Source organism: Peromyscus leucopus, chromosome 14 (assembly GCF_004664715.2).
Source record: "Peromyscus leucopus breed LL Stock chromosome 14, UCI_PerLeu_2.1, whole genome shotgun sequence".
Classification (NCBI taxonomy): domain Eukaryota; kingdom Metazoa; phylum Chordata; class Mammalia; order Rodentia; family Cricetidae; genus Peromyscus; species Peromyscus leucopus.
The window spans coordinates 7,323,692-7,349,752 of NC_051075.1; the positions used below are offsets into that span (position 1 = coordinate 7,323,692).

A 26,061-nucleotide genomic window follows, 5' to 3' on the forward strand; every position below is an offset into this window, starting at 1 on the left:
CTGTCAGCTCCTGAACTAGTGTGGGCTTATTTTTTAATAATGTAGAGATTCAAAACAGTAACTCAGAATTCTGTTTCACTAAATGTTTTGATTTAACACATATAATGACTGCGCTTAATTCTGTTGCCCACAGAAGTGAATTTGCTACAACAAAAGATTTTAAACGGGTACATTAAATATTATTTTAGAGCAGTTTATATTACATTCTTTTTCTTTGTTCAGAAAAGAAGCTTAAGGCATCTAGATAGAAAGTAAAATAATACTGAGGAAATTTGGAGATAACCTGAATTTCTGGTTGGAAAAATCTAATTGCAGATATCATAGTAAGACTGATAGCAAAGACGATAATAAGAGCATGCTATCTTGTTCTGCACCAGATACTACCCCTAGCAAAAGCACAAGGATAAAGTGGTTGTTTTTATCCTTGTTGGTCAGTAAATATGGGAACCAGGGCATCATATACTTGGATAAGAGGGCTACACTACCAATGTAGTCTATTAATAATGTGTTATTTAGAAAAAAATGACAGATGCATTTTATATATTGGACAGACCTAATGACAGGAGTTGAAAATAGCATCCTCTTCTAATGACAGCTATGACTACTATCTAACAGGTAAAATCGTTGCCCTTGGTACACACGCATACATGCACACACACACACACACACACACACACACACACACACACACAGGGCCAGATATACATGGCAGAGGCAGGGAGATACAATAAGACTGTCTCAAAAAACAATCAACTAAAAGTATAACTATAGGCACACATGTCATATATTTAAAGATATACATATTTAAGTGTATAATTTATTTGGGAACAATTGAAATCTGATATTCTTATGAAGAAGAATGAGACTGGGCTTTGCCAAACTTAGTGTGTAATACTTTTATAGCTTGTTATCTAGTGGTGTAGCATAAACAAGTTTGTTTATTTTGTAAACTCCCTGTGAGGGCTGAGAAGATGGGTCAGTGGCTGAAGTACCTCCTGTCCAAGCATGAAGATTAGATTTCAAATTCACATGCATAGGAAAATCCAGGCGGATGCTTCATCCCCCTCTAATACCAGAGAAGAGGCAAACCCAGGGGAACCATGGGGCAAAGTGCCTTCCTAGACTAGCCAAAGTGGTGAGCACTGGAGGTAAGTGGGAGACCCTTACTCAATACATAAGGATGAAAGCAATGTAAAAGGAGACTCAGGCTCAATGTCAAATCTCCACAAACATGCTAGCAGCACACGGATATACACACATGTGCAGGTGTACCCTCCCCACAGGTGTATATGCATACAAATATTGATTATGCATATGTATGTGCACACACACCACACACATTCTATTTTTTTTGTCTTATTGAATGAGATTTTTTTTCAGTAAAAAAGCCACATTACCAAAAACAATCTACAGATTCACTGCAATCCCCATCTTCACATACCATAAAAGGACAATGTTCAGCTTCATATGGAAATACACACACACACACACACACACACACACACACACAAAAAAAAAAACCAAAACAAAAAAAAAAAAAAAACCAGCCAAACAAGCAAAAAACAGGATAGGTAAATCAATCCCCAAAAGTAAAATAACAACTTAGGGTCTCACCATTCCATATTTCAATTATACTACAAAGCTATAATTAATAAAAACAACATTATATTGGCTTAAAAACAGACATGTTGATAAATGGAATAAATTTAAAGACCCACAAATAAATCCACATACCAGTGGACACCTGATTTTTGATAAAGAAGCTAGAAATATATACTGGAAAGCAGACAGCATTTTTCACAAATGGTGCTGCTATAACTGGATGTCTGCATGTAGAAGAATGCAAATAGACCCATACTTATTTCCCAGCAAAAAAGTCAAGTATAAGTGTATCAAAAATCTCATCATAGAACCAGGTACACTGAACCTGATAGAAGAGGAAGTGCAGAGTATCCTTGAACTCATTGGCACAGGACACAAATTTCTGAATAGAATACCAAAGCACAAACACTCAGATTGACAGTTAATAAATGGGACATCATGAAACTGAAAACCGTTTGTAAGGTGAAAACCATTTGTAAGGTGAAGGACACCATCATTCAGACAAAATGGCTTTCTACAGAAAAGATTTTTACCAACTACACATCTGACAAAAGGTTAATATCCAAAATATATAAAAAAAAACTCAAAAAACTTGACTTCAAAAAACCAAACAAACCAATTTAAAAATGGAGTACAGATCTAAAAAGATAATTATCAATAGCAGAATATCAAATGGCTGAGAAACACTTGAAGAAATGTTCAACATCCATATCCAGCAGGGAAATGCAAATCAAATTAACTTTGAGATTCCATTTTACACCTGTGAGAAAGGCTAAGATCAAAAACACAAGTGACAAGTTATGCTGGTGAGGATGTTGAGCAAGGGGAACACTCCTCCTTTGCTGGAGGGAATGCAAACTTCTACAGTCATGTTGCAAATTAGTATGGTTGTTACTCAGAGAGATGGGAATCAATTTACCTCAATATCCTGCTATACTACTTGGACATATTCTTAAAGGGCACTTCATCCTACCGCAAGGACACTTGCTCAAGAATATTCATTACTGTTCTATTCATAGTAGCCAGAAATTGGAAACAACCTAGATGTCCCTTGACAGAAGAATGGACAAAGCAAATGGTACATTTACAGTATGCAATATTACTTAGCCCTTAAAAATATGAAATCATGAAATTGGCAAGCAAATAGATGGAACTAAAAAAAAACATCCTGAGTGAAGTAACCCAGACCTAGAAAGATAAGTATGACATATATTTGCTTGTATCTGGATACTAGCCATTAAATAATGATGTTACAATTCATAGACTCAAGGAGGTTAGGCATAGAGGAGGGAATTTGTGGGGGCACATGGATCTTCCTGGGAGGGGAAAATTGAATATATATTATGGATTGACTGGAACTGGGGTAGGAGAGACATGAATGGGAGACTCAGGTGGGAGGGGCGAGTGAAGATGGAATTGATGAAGGGAATGAGGGGAGGGAAAGCTAGAACTGAAGGACACTTGAGGGGTGATGTGGAAATCTCATGCAGTGGGAACTTTCTATAATATAGGAAGGCAATCCTAATGATGTGTTCAAACAATGAGAAAGACGGAATCCCTACTGGCCATATCCTGTCACCAGACAAAGCTTCCAGTGCCAGGATTAAGTGACATCTGAGTGAAATGTTGGCTGAAAATATCTCATGGTTATCCCCAAACAACCCAGGCTGTTAGCAACACAATTGGTAGCTCTTCACATACTGACAGCAGGATCCCATTGGTGAAGGCAACACCTACACAATTCACTGAACATGGATAGGTTTGAGCTGATGCCTACATAAAACCTTCACCCTATGTTCTAGTGTCTATGACATGGAAAAGTATTCTGCAGCCACAAAATCTTTGATCTACAGTCTGTTCTGCCTACAAAATTTGCCAGGACAACGGTAAGCAGTGGCAACGGGTTATCTGATTTGACTTTAAGGCCCATTCCACCATATGTGACACTGCTTGGGTGACCAAGAACCAGAGTCTAGATCGCCCAGAGACCTAGGATAAACTAAATACTACTGGTGTATAAAAAAAGTAATAAGAAAATGGCTCCCCATGGTAATCTGCAATGCTTTAATCAGCCATCATCAGAGAGGCTTCCTGCTGCAGCAGACTGGAACAAATACAGAGACCCAGTCAGACATTACGCAGAGAGACCTTGGAACACACAACTCTAAATGAGATGTCTCCATTAACTCTCTCCCTACAGGGCTCAGGGAACCCAGTGGAAGATAAGACTGAATAAGTCAGGGAGAGAGAGGGGATGTAAGACACCAGGAGAGCAAAGCCTTCTAAAGCAACCGAGTAAAGTTCTTATGAACTCGCAGAGACCGAAGCCCCAAGACTGTGAGAGTCTTTACCAGGTCCTCTGCATATATGCTATAGCTTACAGTTAGCACTTTCATGGGATTCCTGAATGTGCAAATGAGTGGGTCTCTGACTCTTGTGAATTCTCTTGTTGCTCTTTTATTTTTCACTTGAGTTGTCTTGTCTAACTTCGATATGATGGTTTTTGTTTTGTCTTACTATGTTTTATTTTATGTTTTGTGTTATCTGTTAGAAGCCTGTTCTTTTCTAATGAGAGACAGAACTGGAGTGCATCTGGATTGGAGAGGAGGTGAGGAAGAACTGGGAGGAGTAGAGGAGGGGAAATTTTACTCAGATTATATTATATGAGAAAAGTCTACGCTTAATAAAAGAGGAGAAAAAATATAAAAAGCAAAATTTTAAAAATTGAAATAAGGCAAAAAGACAGGTTGAATGTTCTTCCAATGTCTTGTGATGAAAAACTATTATAATGATTATTTATGTGGGAAATTATAATCTGTTCAGCTGTTCACCATTAAGTTTTCTAGACTTACTGAACTATATAGTACCTGTACACTTTCATTTACTAGTGATTTAATTTCTTTCTGATAGAAAAGATAACACCAAAGACCAGGAGGATGTCATTTTATTTCTACTTGGCAAAAGAAAATAACTTTTTTTCTCACATTATAGTCTAATTACCGTCTACCTTCCCCCACTGCTCCCAGTTGAACCCCACATCCCCTTCCATACAGACCCACAGCCTTTCTGTCTCTCCTTAGAAAACAAACAGGCATCTAAGGAGTACTAATAAAATAAGATAAAACCAAAACAAACAAATTGTGATCTAATAAAACAAATAAGCAAAAGAAAATAGCCAAGAAAAAAGCCAAGAAACTCATGTTATAGACACAGAAATATTCATGTTCTCATAGACAGGAATTCCACACAAACACAAATCTGAAAAACATAATATATATGCAAAGGACTTGTAAGCTAAAAAGACAAACAAACAAAAACCAAACAACAACAACAAAATCAACCCTTCCCTGATACACCATTATGAGAAAGAAATTTCAAAGAGGCCACTGAGTTCATTTGGTTGGCCATCTGCTGCTGGAAATGGGGCTGACACTTAAGAGTGGTGTTTGTCCCCACTGGTGAGACTACCTTGGAGAAAACTAACTGTTCATTTACAAGTGGTTTTCAGTTGGAGGTAGCTTCTGGGTTAGGGAAGTGGTCTTGTGTCCACTTCAGCCCTAGGACCCCATCTGGTGCAGACCTATGCAGGCCTGTGTAAGTGCTACAGTCTTTATAGGTTCATATGTGAATAGGTCCTATTGTGTTTAGAAGCTCTTGGTTCCTTAATGTCCTCCAGTTAATCTGGTTCTTATACTCTTTTGACCTCTTCTTCTGCAGAGCTTCTAAAACCCAAGGTGAGATTTGATGGTGACCTCAAACATTTAGGACTGAATGTTCAAAGGTCTATTACTCTCTGCACATTATTTAGTTTTGGGTTTCTGTATTATATCTACCTGCTTCAGGAGGAAGCCTCTGATGATGATTAAATAAGACACCGATGCTTGAGTACTGTTGTTAGGAATGTTGTTAGGAGCCATTTTTTAGCACAAAGGTTCTCAACCTGTGGGTTTTGACCATTGGAAAATACATGTTTTTGATGGTCTTAGGAACTGAAACATCACTCAATAGCAAAATAACAGTTATGAATAGCAATGAAAATAATTTCATTCTTGGGGATCACTACAACATGAGGAACTCTATGAAAGTGTTTTGGCATTAAGTAGGTTGAAAACTACTGATTTAGCAGAACAAAAATATTTGATTTTCCCCTATATCCCTGTCCTATCTGGCATAAGGTTGTTGGTCCCCCGAGCAGTTCTGGGTATGGGTTCCATCTCACAGATAGGGCCTTAAAGACAATCAGATATTGGTTTGTTATTCCCTCAAGCTTTATGCCCACTATTGTACCAGCATGTCTTGTAGGGGGGTCCCCATTGAACATTGGGGGGGCTTGTAGGAGGTTTGGTGCTTACCTCTGATAGAGTGCAGAGTATCTTCCAGTGCCAGGAACACTAGTCCTTAGAGGTGATGGCTCTTGGTAGACACCAACTCAACTTTTCTGTGTTCAAAGAGTTGTGTGGGTGTTGTCTTCAGCAACAGGACCTTACTGTCAGTTTGTAGAAAGTAACCTACAATCTTGGCAACAACCTGGGTGATTTAGGAGTTCCCATGGCCAACAGCTCAATTAGATGTAACCCATTCCTAGTACTTGAAGCTTCACTTAGTGACAAGAGATATCCAGGATGGGCTCTGTCTCCCCTATTATTTGGTGATTTCAGTGATTTGCATATATATATATACACACATATGTATATATTTGTATATACACACACACACACACACACACACACACACATTAGGAAGCTTCTCCTGTATTTGGTTTCTATATACCCCCTCAAGAGGTTTTATGGACAGGAGGGAGATAAACTCGAGCATGCTTTTTATTTGGGCTTTATCTAATTGAATGAATCCTGGGCAAAAGGAGCATCATGGACAGTATAAGAGATTTGAAGTCATAAAATGTTTTGAAGATGCATGACCAGATACAAAGTTGTAAATGTAAAGAGCACAGAATAATTAACAATAAGAAAGATTGTGTCACCTGTGTGTATATCTACAGTGTCAAGGGGAATGAGCTTATACTGAAGTCTAAGTGCGATATAAAACTCTTGAAGGGTGTCTTCAAAGTCATATTGAAGATGGAACAATATAACAGGGAAGATATTACATGTTAGACTCTTCTAGATACACTATTACAAGATTTATATCATTTAGATTTTAAGTATTTGAAAACTGAGCCACAGAATGTTTGAAATATCCATAAGATATCCAGCTCAGAATTCTAGAATAAATATAAATTTAAATGTTTCTATATTTACATTTCTCTATTACTCCATCAGGCATATGAAAACAGTGTGATAAGTATGTTTGTTTTGTTTCAATAAAGAAGAAGAAGCAATAAAATCACATACACACAGCTAATCTGATATGTTACAGATGCCTAAAGGGATATGAGATGACTAAAATATTCCATTTATCATGTAGTAATTTTTAAGACCCATAAGATCCTTTTTCTGATATCCTAATTAGTCTTATCAATAAAAACCAGGAGATAAATATCAGGGTGGTAACCTGAAAGATCAGAGAAGCAGAGCATCAGCCACAAGAGACTTCTTACCTCGATGGATCCTCAGACAGAAAGTGGGCCTCCCAAGGGCTGGGATTAAAAATGTGAGCCACCACCACCTCACCTCTATGGTTAACTAGTATCTAGCTCTACCCTCTGATCTCCAGGCAAGCTTTATTTATTAGAACACAAACAAAATATCACACAGCAATAAGGTATTTTTTAAACACTGTTAAATGTATCTATTCATTTGTACTCATGTCAGAGACAAGCAAAAATAATTTAATGTCCTCAAAGGTTATGCAAAATTTAGAATACTTAGAAATAAGTAATAACAATATTTATTGCCAAAATATAATTTGTTTAATTCTCATGAAATAGCCATCATGAGGCTTCACAGAGTGGGCACTATAGGGCACAAGGAACTATGCTTGTACTAAAGCAGGTTCTGAGACTATATACCATGGAGAAAGCCTGCTCTGCCAGCTCCCACTCCCACAGACAAATCTTCTGACCTACCACATAACAAAGATGTCTGTGTGACTCCAACTTTCAAAATGAAGATCACCTCATTTCCAAAGTGATCTAACAATGATATAAAAGACATCCCTAGATAAGCACATCCTTTCTCTTTTATTTATTGATGTTAACCTGTATTTGCAGAAAATGAATATACTCAGATAAGGATAATATTGGTGCGCAATGTTGTGTAGGGTGTTCCCTGCCCCTCTAGCCAAGCACAGTGATCAATGCATTATTCTCATGTGTTAGAATTGCAAGGTGTGGCTCTCCTTTGATTATTAAGGGACTCAATTATTTTATGTTGGGTATTCATTCTGATCCATATCCCCAAAATTAAACGGCTGCTTGAGTAGTACCAGAATGTTATCCCTTATACATATGTATTAACTGGGAATTAATCTCCTAGGTTGTAGCTGCTGCTTGGGATGACTGTTGCCCTAGATTTCTTAGCATTGCTGAGCCCAGAATCCATCACTGATGTTTGACATGGGGCTCTGGTATTATCTGCAATTTGAGTGACAATATGTCTTAGTATCTTGTCATGTGGATGTCACTTCCTTACCATCTGCCTTGTCCTTAGGGCAGTGCAGATAGGTCATGGATTCCATTCTGTCTCTGTTGATCCAATGTTTTGTGTCTTTGTTGTTGTTATATACAACATAAGCTAGAGCTGGCATAATCAGAAAGAAAGGAATGTTCCTGGTGAGAGCTCATAGAAAGAGATTCAGGAAAGTAGCTAAATTAAATAGCAACCACAGCACAGTATTTTATAAAACACAACAGTACACACTGTACAACCTACTGCAATAGAGAACACAAGCATATATGTAGATAGTTCACTAAGTGTTTTTGTTGAAAGCTTATGCAGTTCAGAGGCTTTGTGGTATCTTATATTAAGTCAATTTGTAGAAGACTCTCTGGACAAGTAAAGTCTCAATCTTGGAAAAACTGGGTCCAAGGGCAAAACAAGAATGAAATAATGTTCAAGAAAATCCAAACTAGATTGTGAGGTCAAGATCAGGTCACAGGTGATCTTAATTCCAAGACATTTATAATGGAAGTTGAAAATCAGCAACGATATGGCTTGAATAGGTGTCAAATCTTCTGGATACAAATTCCTTTCTTAAATCACCAAGGACCAACATCATACTTGTGGCATTTTTAGAAAAAAAAAAATAACACACATTGAGAGTTTAGCTTTTAATTTAGCTCCCTCCCTCCCTATTAACAATGGCATAATGTAACTGGGTGGCAACTTATTACAATCTGACATGTATAATTTGAACTTTTGTAAATTATTGCTTAGTGTGTTATGCAATCCATTATTAAAGAAACTACAATCTGCCAAAGAATGATGTTCCAGAATGAGCGCTTCATTACAGGAGCATGTCTTGGTGACTGTGCACAGCTGTTCTGCACCTGCCTTTATGAACAAGAAAGAAAAAGATTTGCCCACTGAGAATAGCCCCTTATCATTTTCAAAGGATACATTTGCAATAAGGAGGTTTGTAAAAAACGTAAAATCTGATCTCTGTACTTGCATAAGTCTTGACAAGATGCATGTGAAAGCAATCAATGTCATTCTTGTAATGTTAGGACCAAGTCTACAGAAAGCAATCTTAGCTTTGCTGGCTTTTAACGGTGAAGTTCACAGATACTAGGTGGGGCCCACACCTGTCTGGATGACTCCTTTGCTCTCAGCTAATTCCTTGTGTTTGTTTAATTTTATAACTTTAAGTTGATAATAAAACTGAAAATTGTGCCTAGATGCTATGCATATTTCTTTCCTAACATTTCCTAAGATCCAGTGCCTGAGATGACAGCAAATCAACTCTGATCACAGCCAGAAAACGTTAGTAAAATACTTATCAAAAGGAAAAGCTTAGGAAGATGGACAGATGTCAAGCAAATAAACACACCCCCAGAGGATTTTAACAACAAATATGCAAGCAACCCTGTGACAAGGGTCAAAAGAGTTGAATAGATGTTCCTCTTATAAATATGTAAGTGGTCAAAGACTCCGGAGATGGCTCAGGTGTTAAAGCAATTGCTAGTATGAGAATTGTCCAATTCCAAGCCTTTGTGTTAAACTTAGGTAAACAAAACAGGTACATTGGAGGGTAGTGGGGAGTTATAATATCTGGGGTGTTTGGGGATATTTGTACACTGTAAAGACATATTGTGGTGATTTATTTAATAAAGAATTGAAAGGCCAATAGCTAGGCAGTCGGTATAGGTGGGACTTCCAGGCAGAGAAAGAGAAAGAGGGAGATCAATAAAGGCATGAAAGATGCCACTGAGATGCAAAACATGTAGGACACAGAAAATGGGGAGAAAGGTAAAAACCACATGGTAGAATGCAGATTAATAAAAATATGGGTTCATTTAAGTTATAAGAGCTAGTAGGACAAGCCTAAGCTAAGGTCAAGCTTTAACAATTACTAATAAGTCTCTGTGTCATTTTTTTTTTTTTTTTTTTTTTTTTTTTTGTGAGCTGGCAGCTCTTGCGGGCCACAAGAATATATCACAGAGATTCAGTTGTGTATTAAAGCTGAACTATGACTGGCCAAGGGTCTGACAAAGGCAAAGCCATTTATTATGAATATTTGGTGTTATCCAGCCTTTAATATTCCAGCTGTCTTCTGCTATGAAAGCCTTGTGTGCCCAGACCAATTGGTAAACAGTTCAGCTCCCCAGACCTACTGAACTCAGTCAAGTTACTAACTCCCCTGCTGAGCTTAGGAGACAAACTGGTGGGAGACACATAGCTTTGTTTCTTTTGCTAATGAAGCTCAGCCCATTCCCTCCCCTGGAGGAGGCCTAGTGGTTCTCCTGAGCAATTGACTGAGAACAAACGAGGTTTTTACATATCAAGGTTAGAGATAAAACAACGGTCCTGCGGAGTCAGGGAACGGTTTGCACAGGGGAAAAACAGCAGGCATTTTCTCTAGACAGGGACAGAACAGCGCCGTGAGAGAGAAGAGAAGACAACAGAGGGTAAGCAGATCTCGAGTAGAGTTTTCTCAGTGCCAGGAGTAGAGAGCAGCAGAGATGGAGAAAGAGGACACAGAGGACGAAGATGAGGCTGAAAGCATAGGAGTTTAGTCGTTAGCTGGACTATGAGCTAGGGAACTGGACGGAACTGAAGTTATGGAGACAGGATTTCATCCCAGAGAAATAAAGTAGACGGATAAAGAGCTTGGTATGTCTAGAGTTATTCCTGCCTTGAATGCCTGGTGAACTACAGCTGTATTGATGTCATTTTGTCTTAGAGGAATAAAGTTAGCAGACATAAGAACATAGTGTACATAGATTTTTTTTCCCTCAGATATGTCACGCCGGACGTAGCTAAGCCCCAGGATCCTGAGTCATCCATAGGTGGCCCAAAGGGAAGTCCAGTTTACACGGGGGAGGCAACGACAGGGGCATCTCTGGGGCACGCAGACCGACTAGTCAATGTACAAGCTTCAGGTCAAATGTGGGAACTCGTCTCCCACAACAAGGCGATGTCTCCTGAGGCATGAATGGCATGCGCAGCTGCCCATTTGTGCACCTCTCCACACACAGTTAGCTCCACACATGCAAACACACACACACATGTACACACATCAATAATCACATGAAAATATGCTCATCATTCCTTAGCAACTGACTAATTAGATACGTAAGAAAAACATTGCCCAACCACAGATGACTATGATAGATCAGAAAATAACAAGTGTTGGATCTGAACAGAAAGGGTTAAGAAATTATACCCTTTACTCATGACTGTGAGACTATAAAATGGTACGCTGTTGTGAAAAGCCTCGTATCAGTTCCCCAAATGATCAGACATGGGATGACTGAGCACTTCTCTTGCCCAGGAGAATAGAAACATGCTTTCTCTAAAAACTTACATGTTTTTGTGTTGCAGCATTTTTCATATTAACCCAAATGAAATACAAGTCAAATGTACATTTGTTGATAAACTTTCTTATATAATGGAGTGTTAGTCAAGTATAGAAAGGAAAGAAATATGCTTCACATGGTTAGAACTTGAAGACACTACGATAATGGAATGAAATCAGACACAAGAGCAGTGCATGATGAGATTTCATTCCCCTTCCCCAAAAGTGCTCAGAATAGGCAAATCCATAGGCAGAGGAAGTATATTCATTGTGATGGGGCTGAAGAAGAAAAAAAAGGGAAAGAGGAATTAAAGATTCCACACTTCCTGCTCAAGTTGGTGAAAATGTTCTGACGTGAGAGATTATGATGAAAAATATGGAAACTGTGACAGCGGTGCACTGTAAACTCAGATTACTGTCCCCAGACACCCAAACCCACATAAATTACAATATGAGGGAAAGACACCATACAATTCAGGCGAAAGCAGAGTCCACCAAATACATGCAAAATATGCGACAGGATTGGTCAAAGCTTCATTGAAGGGTCAGTTTTTGTTTTTTGTTTTTGTTTTTTTTTTAAGTAAAAATACCTTACTGTTCACAGTTCATGATTACTAAGTCTCAGGAAATATCAGGGGGATTATAATTAAATGCTGGAAAACATTTACTCATGTTCTCATCCATAACAAAGAAGCTGAAGAATTTCGTTTCCCACATTTCAAACTCAACATTTCTTACTCTGTTGTATAAACAAGGAACACTTATATAGTTTGTCTTTGTCTTCTGTTTCTCCAACTTAAGTGAATAATAAATTTCTAATGACTTGATCAGAAATCATAATTTTATGAGAGAATTTATAGCAAAAACTTTAGTAGTAACATTTATCAGCTTCTGAAATTATTTAATACAATATTACTTATCATTTCTCAATGTGAAAGGCTCCTATAGTGTTATTAGTTTTGTTCACACAAAACCTGATCCATTTGCATATTCAAAGCAGCATTATTTAGAATAATCTAAACCCAGAAAAAATTCAAATGTACATGTGCTAATGAAAATATGATATGGGCATAGAATGTTCTTTTACAGTTGTTGAAAAATGACATAATTTACAATAGTGATATGAGAGCTGTAGGCTGCAGTTTGAAGAGGGATGATGATTCTCTTTTTTCCTTTTTAAATTAGGTTTATTATACTCAACTAGATATTACATGATCAAAATACAGGAAAGAAACAAAAGTTTCTTCATTTATTTGCCTCTTATTCACATATAATAGATAGATGTTGACCTGAATCTCAAAGGATCTACTTGACCAAAATACATAGTTTTAGTTCCTTTCATGGCGGGGTCATTATCTTTTATGCCTGAATAGATGTTGACTCTGGAGATGGTACTACAGCCATAGAATGCTTATCTAGTTTGTGCAAGGACCTGGCTTACTTCCTCAGCTTCCCCACTCCCTCAAAGACATCTCATGTGTTAATTTTAAAACTGGGTTTCCCTTGGTGATTATTTATATCATTTATCTTTGTTTTTGAAATGAGTTACATAAACACATTAGAATTATGTAAATTTTTTTGTGTTTTTTCCCTGTTTGTTGTTGTAGATTCTACGAAGAAATTAAAAGACGTTCTTGAAGAATTCCATGGTAATGGCGTGCTTGCAAAGTATAATCCTGAAGGGGTAAAGCTTCTTTTTTTCTTTATCAGTTTAATGATGTGCTTGCTGGGTGAATTTTCTTTATGGAAAATTCTAGGAAAATATGTATATGCGTGTTTACATAAATGCCCACATACATATACTTCTGTATATATATTTATATATATACATATATACACTTACATGTATATATCTCACATACCATAAACCATTTAGCACATTCCATACAATAAAGTTCATAACAAATTGATATTCTGGCAGGCCATTAAATATAGTATATTTTAATAACAACATTTATTGATGAAAATACTTCTAGAGTGTTTGTGCTTGAAAAAATGCTTATCATTAAAATACATTGTTTGAGGGCTTTTTTTCTAGAGTTAGGAAACAGGATTAGGTAGAAGAAAGAAGGACACACTTTAATTCCTACCCTATGATCTGCAGCTTTTAACCCAAAATGGGCATGTAAGGGGCAGGGAGTAATTGCTTTCTGAAAATTATTATTAAAGAATTTTGAGATGGTTATAACCATGTGTCTTAAAGAGCCAGCCAAAGGACAATCAAATTTTCATTTTATCTTGTATATTTTTTGTATATAAAAATTTTGCCTGATTATCAATTCATTTTAAATGCCATATTTTACAGAGTTCATTTCCAAATTATTTATTAAGTAATTCTCCATTTTATATCAGCTGAAAGATGTTATGTTTTGAATGTCTGATCAAAATTACTCTGAGTTCATTTGTAGTCTCACCAACTGAAATTTGGATATATAAGAATAAAAACAGATCTTTGCAAAAACCAATTATGTTTAAATATGTCATCAAGATAGATTTGTTTGCATACTGAAATATGACTTTGTGGTTTTACATATTTATAAGAACATACTTCCTACTTATCTTTCAAAATCTTCCTTCTGTGGAATTTGAAGTCCAACATCTAAATTACAACCTTGGAGTTTTCACAAGGTTTTAGAATTCTCAACACTTTCTCATTGTTTCTCCTTATAGATCAGACCTCACCATGGAACCCAGGCTGGTCTCAAGCTTGCAAACTCTTTTATTTTTTTAAAAGAAATTCTTTTTATCCATTTATACACCAACCACAGATCCCCCTCTCATCCCACCTTCCACCTCCCCCCCCGCCCCGAGTCTTCCTTCCCCTCCATCCCCTCCTTCAAAAGGGTAAGGCTTCCTCTCTTGCCCCAGTTATCCAGGTGTGAAGAGTGCATACACACACTACCACATCTGCCTCTGTTTCGTGTTTTCTTATTCTCTCAACATTATGACACATAATTACACATTTCAAAAGTAGCTCATGCTTTCTTCTTTTAACAAATGTGATTTTGGTGATTTCTAACGATGGAGAATGTATCAGTGGTTTTGGTGCCATTTCCTCTATCCAGTTCTAAGAAAAAACACATTCATGGCCTGTGTTTACCTGCTATTTTGATTCTTTTTAATGTTGCAGAATAAAAGAGATAAAATTAATGGAATGGTATGTAAAACAGAAAGTCTCAAAGTCCAGGAAAATAGATTGGGGAAATAGAAGACAACATTGCTGAACTCCTGTCACACTACAAATGCCATTAAGACTCAATGCTGCAGTGATGCCTGAAAACACACATCCTTATATGTACACTTGAAATATTTGTCCTCTCAACATAGCATCTGATCATCTTTGACTTAGAATTTGTATGCAGAGATATTGTTTGCATTGTAGTCCTTTACTCTTAAGGAATCCTTGGATAAAGAACTAGACTCTCTTTATTACTATTATTTATTTCATGATAATTAACAGCCATCATAGGATTTAGTGCAGTAATTACCAGATGTGTTACTAAATACAACTCATCCATAAATATGCAAATTTATTGAGTGCATTTAGAGAATAATAGTTGGTACACAGAAAGCTGCATTTCATATAGCCTTCTAGTAATTCTAAATTAAGAGTAAGAAGAATAAAGCTACTCTTTAAACTAAATATTAATGAGAACTTTTCCCTTTAAAAGAAAAAAAAAGAGCAATTTTGTGTTTTATAAAAGCCACTAGAAAATAATTAGGAATTCCTATCATTGACAATGAAACCACTTGAGATTTTTTTCCTAGAGATTTCATGTGGTTTATTAAAAATTAAATCAATAATGTGAAACAATTCTTACTCTCAATAGTAAAGAAATACTAGATAAAAGATAATGGACAGAATCAAGTATAGTTAATTTTTGTATTTAAAAACAATTTGATAATCTTTTCTACATAAATTATGCAAGGGAAATTTAAATAAAAGGTTTAAATGTTATCTAAAATTTAAATCTTAAAAATTCTGATGTTCTTAAATTAATTAAAAGTAATATTTTAAAATGAATATCTTTTCAGCAAGACACAGTGATGCTTCTCATAAAAAACAGTGAACTTTGGTATATGAGAAAATACAGCTTGTTTTTGCATGTTTGGTTTTTTGTTTGTTTTTGTCTTGGATGTCAAATTTGATTACAAAATATTTTAACCTTTTAAGGCATTGAGGACAATTTGATATGTTTTACTAATAAAAAGGAACATTACAAGAGAGGAATAAAACAGCTCTAATAAAATTTATAGATACACATCCTTTGTTACCCTCTCTGGAAAGTTTTAATCACACTGTGTTTTATTCATTATATTTGATTCACATCAATAGGAACTATGTCTGTAGTAGACTGGTCTAGTCAATTGTTCTCAATTTTTTGTTTACATCAGACTTACATAGGCCTACTTAAAGCATGGATTGTTGCCTGCCTCCTCCCTGTTCTAAAAGCTTCTTGAGTGTTTCTGGGGTTGGGCTCAGAACTTGCTTTTCTGACATTTTCCCAGCATATGTTGATGCTGTTGTTTTACAACAGCATTTTGAGACCCATTTACCCAGGGTACATTTTATAATCAATACATAATCTTGAACTTTTAGTGAAAATATCAGCAAAATGAGATAATGGGTACAAATTCTCTTACATTAACACATGTATTCTTTCTTTCCTTGCATGCACAGAAACAAGACATTCTTAACCAAGTAAGACATTTTATTTTCTATTGAAATCTGCCTTCTTATTTAGACTATGAATTCCTTACCCATACCACTAAGCTATACTTATATACTAACTAGGCCCTCATAGCATACTAGATCACCTACAATACCTAAATTTGTAACTGAACAATAGAAAATTTCCCAATAAATATCTCCAGTAGAGACCTGATACCTTGATGGGATGAAAAAGTGTTCAAAGTATGGATTTGGTCTTAGAGACTCTGGAGTTTAATTTTCAAACTCTAGTGGGTAACCAAACATATCAGTTTCAGGTAAGTTAATTTATTTAAGGGAATGGTTAGTTTATTAGTTTACAGTGTGTGATTTGAAAACTGAATGTAAAATATAATAGTGAGGACTTTTTGTTTCATTTTTGTCTATAACCCTATGTTAACGTTGTGGAGGAAACAGATTTAACAGGCTCCTGATATTCCCCTCTTGGGAGAAAGGTAAGCCGTCCACTGCATCCACATTGTGTGCCAATGAATTCCACACTAACAAAGCTCTGTTAGTAGTTCAATGAGGGCACAGAATCTCTGCTCTTTATTGGCTGTACTAAATGGATATTTCCAACACAGAAGAAATACTACGTTTTTGTCGATTCAGTAATATTTCTGGACCCAGGAAAAAGGCCCAATACTCCCAATGCTTCTCGTGTAGGTTTAAGGTCCTGATTGCAGGTACCTAGCACCCAAATGAGAAGGCTAGCATGGAAGTGCTGTACAGCAATTCCAATTCTGCAAGGCAGAGAGAGAAAGATCCTGGAAGCTTGTTGGCCAAACAGTCTAAATAATCAGTGAGTTCTAGCTTCAGTGAGAAACTGTCTCAAAGGATGGAGAACAATAAAGGAAGACAGATGGCACCCACCTCTGGTCTTCCATTATGAAAACATACTCATTGCCATACATATGTACACATATACATATATATGTATGTATATATATGCATAGATATTCTTATATTTCTATTGCTGTGACAAAACATTGTGACCAAGGTAACTTAACAGGATAAAAAGCACGTTTGGGGCTTAGGGTGTCAGATATTTGGTTCTGTGATGATCATGGTGTGAAGCACAGTGATTTGTTTCTGTGATGATCATGGTGTGAAGCACAGTGATTTGATTCTGTGATGATCATGGTGTGAAGCACAGTGATTTGTTTCTGTGATGATCATGGTGTGAAGCACAGGGATTTGGTTCTGTGATGATCATGGTGTGAAGCACAGGGATTTGGTTCTGTGATGATCATGGTGTGAAGCACAGGGATTTGGTTCTGTGATGATCATGGTGTGAAGCACAGGGATTTGGTTCTGTGATGATCATGGTGTGAAGCACAGGGATTTGGTTCTGTGATGATCATGGTGTGAAGCACAGCATTAGGCACACTGCTGGAGCACTAGCTGAGAGCTTATGTTTGAAAGTTCACAGCCACAAGGCAGAAGAGGCAGAGACACTGGCAACAGCAGCTTCTAAAACCTCCAGTCTCACTTTCAGTGTCACACTTTCCCCAACAAAGCCACATCTCTTAATCTGTCCTAGGTGGTTCCATCAACTGGGGACCAAGTATTCCAATATATGAGCCAATAAGGGACATTCTTATTCAATGTCCTTCAGTTCAATGAGGATTCATTCCATCAACACACAAGACATGTCATATACCTAGTATTGTCATTATATATGATTAGCAGTCTCCATAAGTATCTAATGTTATCTTTTAAGTTAAGGATAATAAAGTAGGTAGTCCTGACTCAGAAGAATAAAAAGAAAGATATGTGTGGTGTATGTACATTCAAGTATATTCTCCTAAGATGAGGTTTCACTGAGATTGTAGTCACTGACCATAATAACAGTTACCATCCTCCATTGTAGAGAACAGCCATTCATCACTTTGTCTCTCAATTTTGTGGAAACATATTAGCTCCTCAAATTCAGGTATTTATATCGCAGTATTTAACGATTCTTTGGAGGCGGTTGCACAGAGTCTGCCAGCCTGTTCATCACCAACTAAGATTGCTCAGCATCTTTACTCAACAAACACATCTTTCCATACCACCTGCCCCGCCACTTGGGTTGTTCAAAAGTTAGTGTCAGAGTCAGCTCCTGCTTCCTTTTAGTCCGCAGAATGTTTCTGTGTTGTGTTATTGGGCCCAGCCTGTGTTCCATGTGCTAACATACCTCAGCAGGCATCTGATCAACTGGAGAGCAGAATGAGGAGGCCAAGCTGAGAAGAAGCACAGAGAGAGCAGGTGCTAAGAGTGTGAATGTGTTGTTCTGTGTCTGCTCCGTTCCTGACTGGGATGGGGAGTTCTCCACACACATTTCCTGTTAGTAGTGATACTTGACTTAAGGCTTGGGTATGCTTTTACAGCTCCTATACCTTGCCTCAACTGTGGTACTCTGTTTTATACTTTCTACTAAAATCTAGACCTTTCATATTCAGACAAGTGAGATATTCTGATCTTATTCTAAGAAACCTGGAAACTCAAAACATACAGAGCATAATGTTGACAACTAAAGTATATTTTAAATGACTTCAGTAAGGATATTGATGTTAATACAATTAACACTAAAATTAACACTCTTGCAAAATAATATTAAAATAAGATAATTATCCCCCAAAGTCAGTTCAACATTTTCTATTAAATGTGAGAAATGTACAACAGGAAAATGTGATTTTTTTGAGGGACAGTATTTGTTCAAATTCCTCACATCTGCCACCTTCAAAGACAAGCTTTCTGGCTTTAGTATGTTTATCTATGAAATGTAGATATTTTTAAATGTTTTATGTTGGTAAATTTTAAATTTCAAAATAATTGAGGAATATATAACTCTTTGTCTGTTTCAAAGCAGGTGTCACATTAGTGCTGAGTGACAGTGACTAGGACCACACTTTGGGAACAGCATCATTTTACTCAGAACTCCTCGATCATGTACCGAAGCTGTGTGTGAGGATGTCTAACATCTCTACTCCTAACCAATAATGAATTCTCAAATTCCTCAAAGGCTCATTTCCTCATTTCCGCTTAAGTCAAACATAATATCATTGTCCTTTATAGCACTAAGACTGTCTGTTTTCTTGTTAGCAACCATGCTATATGCTTCTTCGCCAGGGCATTCCCTCGTGCTGTCCAGGGACAGCAGCACCGATCCCTTGCAATTTGCTGTTCCACACAACTGTCAGGTGCCAGGTCAGTGTGAACGCCAGGAACACAAGGAGACTGACAGGGCACTTCTGCCTCTCTTCCCTGTTAGCATCAATACAGCTGCAGTGACATTCTTGTCTTACCAATCTGAAGCCGGTTGGAGTTTTGAACACACACCAGCAGACTGCACAGTGCCCTGTGCACCGCAACTCTGTATGCTCTACCTGATAAGGATGATTATCCTTGGAATCTTGGAATTTCCTCTTGGTACATGGGCTCAGTTCTTGATGCCAGATACTAGGGGAATCGCTCTAGTAAAGAAAGAATTCTGGTGCCAAGTCTTGATATGGTATTTATATAGGTACTTATGAGACTGACTATAACATAATGTAATTAAATTAATAGGAACAACTTCTTGGAGATGTCTAATTATTAATTACAGGATCAAGACTCTGCATGTTTACTATGATTCACTATCTTAAGACCTATGGAAACATCGAAAATTTTAGAGTGGACCATCTGCTATAACGTTCCTCATAGAGAGGCTGAATTAATGATGTGGCAATTTAATAGCTATAAAAGTCATGATAAATGCTAGTAAACCACAGAGAAATAAACTGTAAATTAATATGTATAATTCATAAAACAAAATTGTAGCAACTGGGCCAGTTACTTTCTCAACAATGAGATATAAAGGCAAGCTTTAATGGATTTGGAATAACTTTGTTACTTTCCTTAGGTTAACACTAACAGCCAAGTTTATGTGTAGATTTTAGATAGTCTAACAGCTAAGGCTTTGTCTCTTCATTCCTTTGATGACATTCATTAGATAGGAGTTACAAGCCTTCTTAGGGTAAATAGTGCCTTTGAAATATTTAAATGATCTATTGGCTCATTTTCAAAAATAGTTTTATTAATGCTGCCTTGAAACATTGATTATTTTGGAATTTTGTCTGATTATTATTTATATATTTCTATCACTGGAGACAGCACTTTCAGAAAACCACTGAAAGACACTAGAGGAAAGTTCGTTGAGGTATTCTGGTGGGAGGGAATGGAGTATCTAAAATTTTTTAAAGAATTTTAGGTATTTTTAATAGCTACAAAAAAGTATAAATAGTTTTTTTAAAAGAGTGATGTAAATTTTCACTTGTGAACATAATTTCAAAGGTAGCATGCTCAACTGTCTTGCACGGAAGAGGAGATATCATTTACTGAAGCTGTGTGTGCAAGTGCAGAGCCAGGATGTGCCCCTATGCAGAAAGCTTCCAGAAAGTTAAAGTGTCTTGCACTTCCACACCCAGCACAGTAGGACACACTGAGCAGTCAAAGTAACACAACAGTCACAGGTGTTTCCAAAGTGTGCAATTGAACACTGCTTCACTTTTATTTTTATACTTTTTAATTTATATCTCTTACTTTTGAAACAGCAGGCTTATTTACATATAATTAATGCTTTTATCATGAAGACCAGCTGCAAGGCAGATGAGAGAGATTAGAAATCCTAGCATATGGAAGATGGAATCAGGAGGATTAGGAGTTCAAGGATCTCAACTACATAGTAAGTTTCTAAATAGCCTGGAATACCTGAGACACATTTTTAAAAAAATATGAATAAATAAAATAAATATAAAAAGTTGCAAAACATCTTGTAGTGTGTGTGAACACTGAAAATAAGGCCATGAAAATATATTCTTCTCCTTGAAGTTGGTAAAACTTTTAGATCCATGGTGTCAACTAGAAGCATTGATGACAAGCAGTTTAATTCACCTTTAAAGACTTGTCTATAAAAAGAAGCAAAGTTAGTACTCGCCTCTTGATTTTGTGAGGATTCCATCAACACACAAGACATGTCATATACCTACTATTTCCATTATATACAATTAGCAGTCTCTGTGAGCCTCCAATATTATCTTTCAATTTAAGGAAAATAAAGCAGGTAGTCCTGACTCAGAAGAATAAAAAGAAAGCTTAAAGGCTTCTAGAAGAAATAAATTCCCAGACTCAACTGTAGAGTCTTAAACCCTAACTCGCATGTGCTGACCGAATATTTTCCTCTTTCACAATAGGATGTTTCTCTGAATACTAACTCTGGTAGCTGGGTGACTGATGGCACCTTTACCCCAGCACCTGAGACTGAACCTGGTATGATCATTGAGAATTTCATAAATAGAGAAGGCTCCAAGCCCAAACCTGCCAAAGGAAAAGAAAGAGAAAGTGACGCGTGGTTTTATTCATTTTCATGTACTAGAATAAATATTAATGTTACAACTTTAACGTTAAGGGGGCTTTGAGAGAAGAGGATCCACATGGCCAAATATAATAATGAACAGGATGGGGAAGTGTGTTTTGAATTTATGCCAACTTGGCAGTAGCATCTGAGAAGTCTGTTCTTTATAAAATTTTCTGTTATCATTCTAATTAGTCTGTGGCTGCTTCATAAAGAAAAATATTAAAAATAATTTTAAAAATTAAGCATGGTGTGTGTTTATGTATGTGCGTGTGTGTGTTAGAATCAATAGCCAATTTTTCTTTAAATATTCAAGTTCCATGCTGTTTCTTCCATTCATGTTTCCATTAACGAGCATTATAAATGATCTTATTCTATTCAAAAGTGAATTTTCCAAAACTAATGACAGCAGTAAAATTCACATATAAATGTGAAATTTCCCTGCAATTATATATTGTAAAGGAATTATGTAAAGTATATCAGGCACTTATCACTAAAGTCTTATCATTTAGAAGGCATGATTGTAGGTGACACTTGAAATCATTCTATAGAGAAAATAATGGGTAACTCAGAAAACATTGGAAAATATTTCCATGATAACTGTGAGTTGGAAACATTGAGTCAGATAAGTTTGGGCTGTAAGTCATGTGGGTGTCACAGCACTGTGCTGTATATAACATCAGAAGTTCAACAGAAAGATTTGCCCCCAAGAATCCTGTGAGGATGATGGGAAACAACTTCACTTCTTCCATAAAAACTTTCACCTTAGATCTTATGACATCATCTCCTAGAATTCATTGAAGAACTAACAGAACCCTCTATTCTTATTCTGTGATGGTCCTCTTTTAGGAAGTGAGATATTTGAAAATGTTTTGCTTTCTGAACTCAGGAGTTTGAAAGTGTTGCTTGATTACAGAACCAAAAGGAAAAGTAAAGTTTTAATTCAAGAGTAGACAGTGAATTTTATCATTTTTGATCCAATAAAAAAAAAACAAATTCATATGCAAAATAACCCATGTATTTTCAAGACGTAACTACCTTTTATGATTTTTTTTTATTTTACAATGAATAAACCCAAGGTTCTGTAATGTACTTTATACAGATTTTTATTCAGACAACTCTGAAGTGTTGATTTCATATACATTTTTATAAAGAAATTACTAATAACAAAGGTAATGGGTTATTATATTCTTGAGATTACATTCAACAAAAAACAATACAAACTATATATATTATATAGAACTTAATTAATTACTCATACTTTAAAAATTTATGTTTTAGGTGATATCTTGAAAAGATAACAGTTAAGTTTACCAAAAATAATAACCAGACATCAGTATGTTCATACTGATTAACAATATAGGTGGTGCATATTCTTTCTCCTTCTCAAATACTACTAAACATACAAGATGGGAAATTTTTCATTTAAAAAGAAATAGTTTAGAGAAAATTTTCTTATCTTTTAGGTACTCTGAAAAAATGAAAAATAATCCACTACCAGGTTTTCCTGACTTTACCTTCATCTCAGTGTCCTAACTAACCTGGGTGAGGGAAGGTCCTGCCAGGGCTCTGTAAGGCTGATCTTCTGATGCACACTGTTGCTGCTCACTGACCTGGTTTTACTCTGCCTTCTTCTCTGTAACTCTTCTAGGCCTCTTAGCTGATTAGTACACTTCCCTAAGCCTTTCACTGTTCACCACCTGCATCTTTCCAGAAAACACTCCTCTAACATGTTCCCTCAGTCACAGGATTATTAGGCAGGCCTGGTCAATATTATCCACATGCTTTTGTTCCCAGGGCACCCACAGCTGCTCAGTTTCTCTGCAACACTCAGTCATCTTGCCCGTTGTCCTCTGCTTCAAGAAGGCGTGCTTACTGGAGACTCCTGTGTAGTCCATACTAAGCTGGAAGAGAGACTCTGGCTTCTTTCGGTAGCTTTTCAAGGGGACTTGGTACTCTTACTCTGAAATGACTGCCTTCAGATGAATAGGGATTTGAGAAGGGCTAAAGACCTTACAATATGTTCCATTATTGGTATGAATTTGTTTAGTAGGTGATATAGAACTGAAAAAAGATAGCACGTAAAAGGTCTGTATGGACGTTGTGGCATGCTTAATCAATTGGGGTTGGTTTTGATTTAAAACTACTGTCGATCACTTTTTACAGTTTTTGAAAGAAATAATCACCATTGTCGTGAAGAAAAGATGTGGAAGTTCTATCTTTCTGTGTGCCCGCTGTTTAAATATGTGAATCTACATTAGCTTGTTTTGCTAAGTATCTGAGCTACTCAACACAAACCTGGGGGTTTGGAAATAGCAGTCCCAGTTGATGGAGGTAGAAAGAAAATTTCAAAGGGTAAAATTTGATGTCACATGGTTGCCATGGAGATAGAAACATCTAACTAGAAATCATGTTATCTTTGTTCTACACTATCAAAGGGAGACACGTACCTGTCATCGCCAATGATAGCATAGAACTGCCAAGCCTTGGCCTCATATTACTATCTTTCTTTTTTAGACTTGGCTATAGAAAACATCTCAGGTAATTTCTGCTACTAATGATTTGAACACGGTACAATGTCTTGTCACTTCACTGGATCTGAAATTACATATTTAAATTTGTTTTTTCAGACCATAGATTTTGAAGGCTTCAAGCTGTTCATGAAGACCTTTCTGGAAGCTGAGCTCCCTGATGATTTCACTGCACACCTTTTCATGTCATTCAGCAACAAATTCCCCCATTCCAGCCCAAATGCAAAGAGCAAGCCCGCTCTCCTTTCAGGTGGTAAGTATGCTTAGAAATGAACATATAGTAAGCCTTGTAAAGGAGACATGGGTTTCACATCATCAGACTGAAAACTGTCTGTGTGCCTTCAGTGGAATCTATACTTGAGAGTGATTTTTAAGATATCCCAGTACAATAAACAATATAGAAAATAGGATTCATTATGACTTATAATTTGACATGGAAGTCCATGTTTCTGTAATGATCTTAAGAGACATTTTCATCAAATTTGGAAAAAAATTTAATTACTAGACAAATATAAATAACTATATATTTGAAAATATAATAATAAGGAACCTATACATAAGAAACGTATAATATGTATAATCAACTGTGACATTTATCAATATACATTTAGATTCAGATCTGTGAGCTCAGAACATTTTAATTTTTCTTACATTCCTGCAGCACAGTGTGGTTGGTTCTTTGACCATGTGTAGCTTTTAACAGAAGCATAGTGCATTAGTAGCTATTGGTAATTAGTCCAATCAAGAAGTCAGATACTTCATTTCCCCAAGAATATAAAACATGAATTTGTTTAGTAGGTGATATAGAACTGAAAAAAGATAGCACGTAAAAATGAGGTTGCTGGAACAATAAGCAGCCTGTACGGTCCTTAGGTTAGAGGATCTGAAAACCAGAGCCTTGCAGCTGAAACACAGCTCTGAGGTAAGAGCAGTGTTTGGGGGATTTAATCCAGGATATTCTGTGTAGGACAACTTCCTTGGCAGCTTCCTTAGGTCAGTTCAGTGGATTTACCAGCAGACTTGAACCTCAGACTCCTTGAGTACATAAAAGGACAGCTGTGCTTTACGAACTAGCAGGAGATTCATCGTGTCTCAATTAGTGCCAACTCAAGCTGGAGATGGAACACTTCTGCTACCCAAATCCTGTGCTGTGGGATGAAATGCTAAGGTAGTTATTCCAGAAGAAGTTGACGCTGTCCTTGCTCCCATGTCCTCATCTCTGACTGCACCTCTTTAGACCTAAAGGGCATTCAGTTCCCATATTGCATGTTGCAATGCAGTCTTAAAAGATCTTAGGAATATTCCGATTCAGAAAACAAATTTGTGTGATACTTATTAATATTTCCTTCAATAAAGATGAGACATTCTAGAAGTAACATAAATGAACCCATCACAGAACAAAGTAACTCATTTAAAAAAATTACTATCCTTAAAAGCAAAACCAAAGTGATTTTTGAAGCATAATATTCCACTGTTGAAACTCTTTGCATATGGCTTCCTGTAAGTCAGCTGTACGCTCACATCTACATCTGTTTATTTTTGTGTGCTCTGTCATGTGGTCTCTTACATACTTCAGTGTACATTCCTGAGAAAGTGAGGATAAGAAAAACACTTAGTATCGTTAGGAAAATCATTCAGACATCAACAGATCCCCCAAAGCTCTCAGAGTCCTCAGGAGAGTCAATGGTCTGGAGTGTCAGCCATCGTACCACAGACTGCAGTGTAATGACCTGTAGTGAGGGGAAGAGTGTGATCCCTGCACTGTGACCACACATTTAAAAAATGAACAGCTGGTAGAGCTCAGCAGACCACAAGCCAGGCAATCTGATAATTGTCCGGCATCATGGCAGCTTTTGCTGTTTCCATCCACACAAATGGCAATACCAGTTTTTTCAAGCAGAATTGGATGTGGTGCCCTTTCTAAA

General features: G+C 36.7%; 1 protein-coding gene across 5 annotated transcripts in view; it reads left to right on the forward strand.

Moving 5' to 3' along the window:
* Nucleotides 1-26,061, forward strand: part of Dgkb (diacylglycerol kinase beta) — a 717,548-nt gene that overhangs the window by 158,427 nt on the left and 533,060 nt on the right. For 3 of the 5 annotated variants that reach the window (XM_037210503.1, XM_037210502.1, XM_028872289.2), the window contains exons 3-5: nucleotides 13,125-13,201; nucleotides 16,199-16,219; nucleotides 24,236-24,389. In XM_037210503.1, coding sequence (XP_037066398.1) covers nucleotides 13,125-13,201; nucleotides 16,199-16,219; nucleotides 24,236-24,389 — 252 coding nt within the window. The remainder of the gene's footprint in view (nucleotides 1-13,124; nucleotides 13,202-16,198; nucleotides 16,220-24,235; nucleotides 24,390-26,061) is intronic. The other 2 variants (XM_037210504.1, XM_028872291.1) reach the window with 1 other exon arrangement.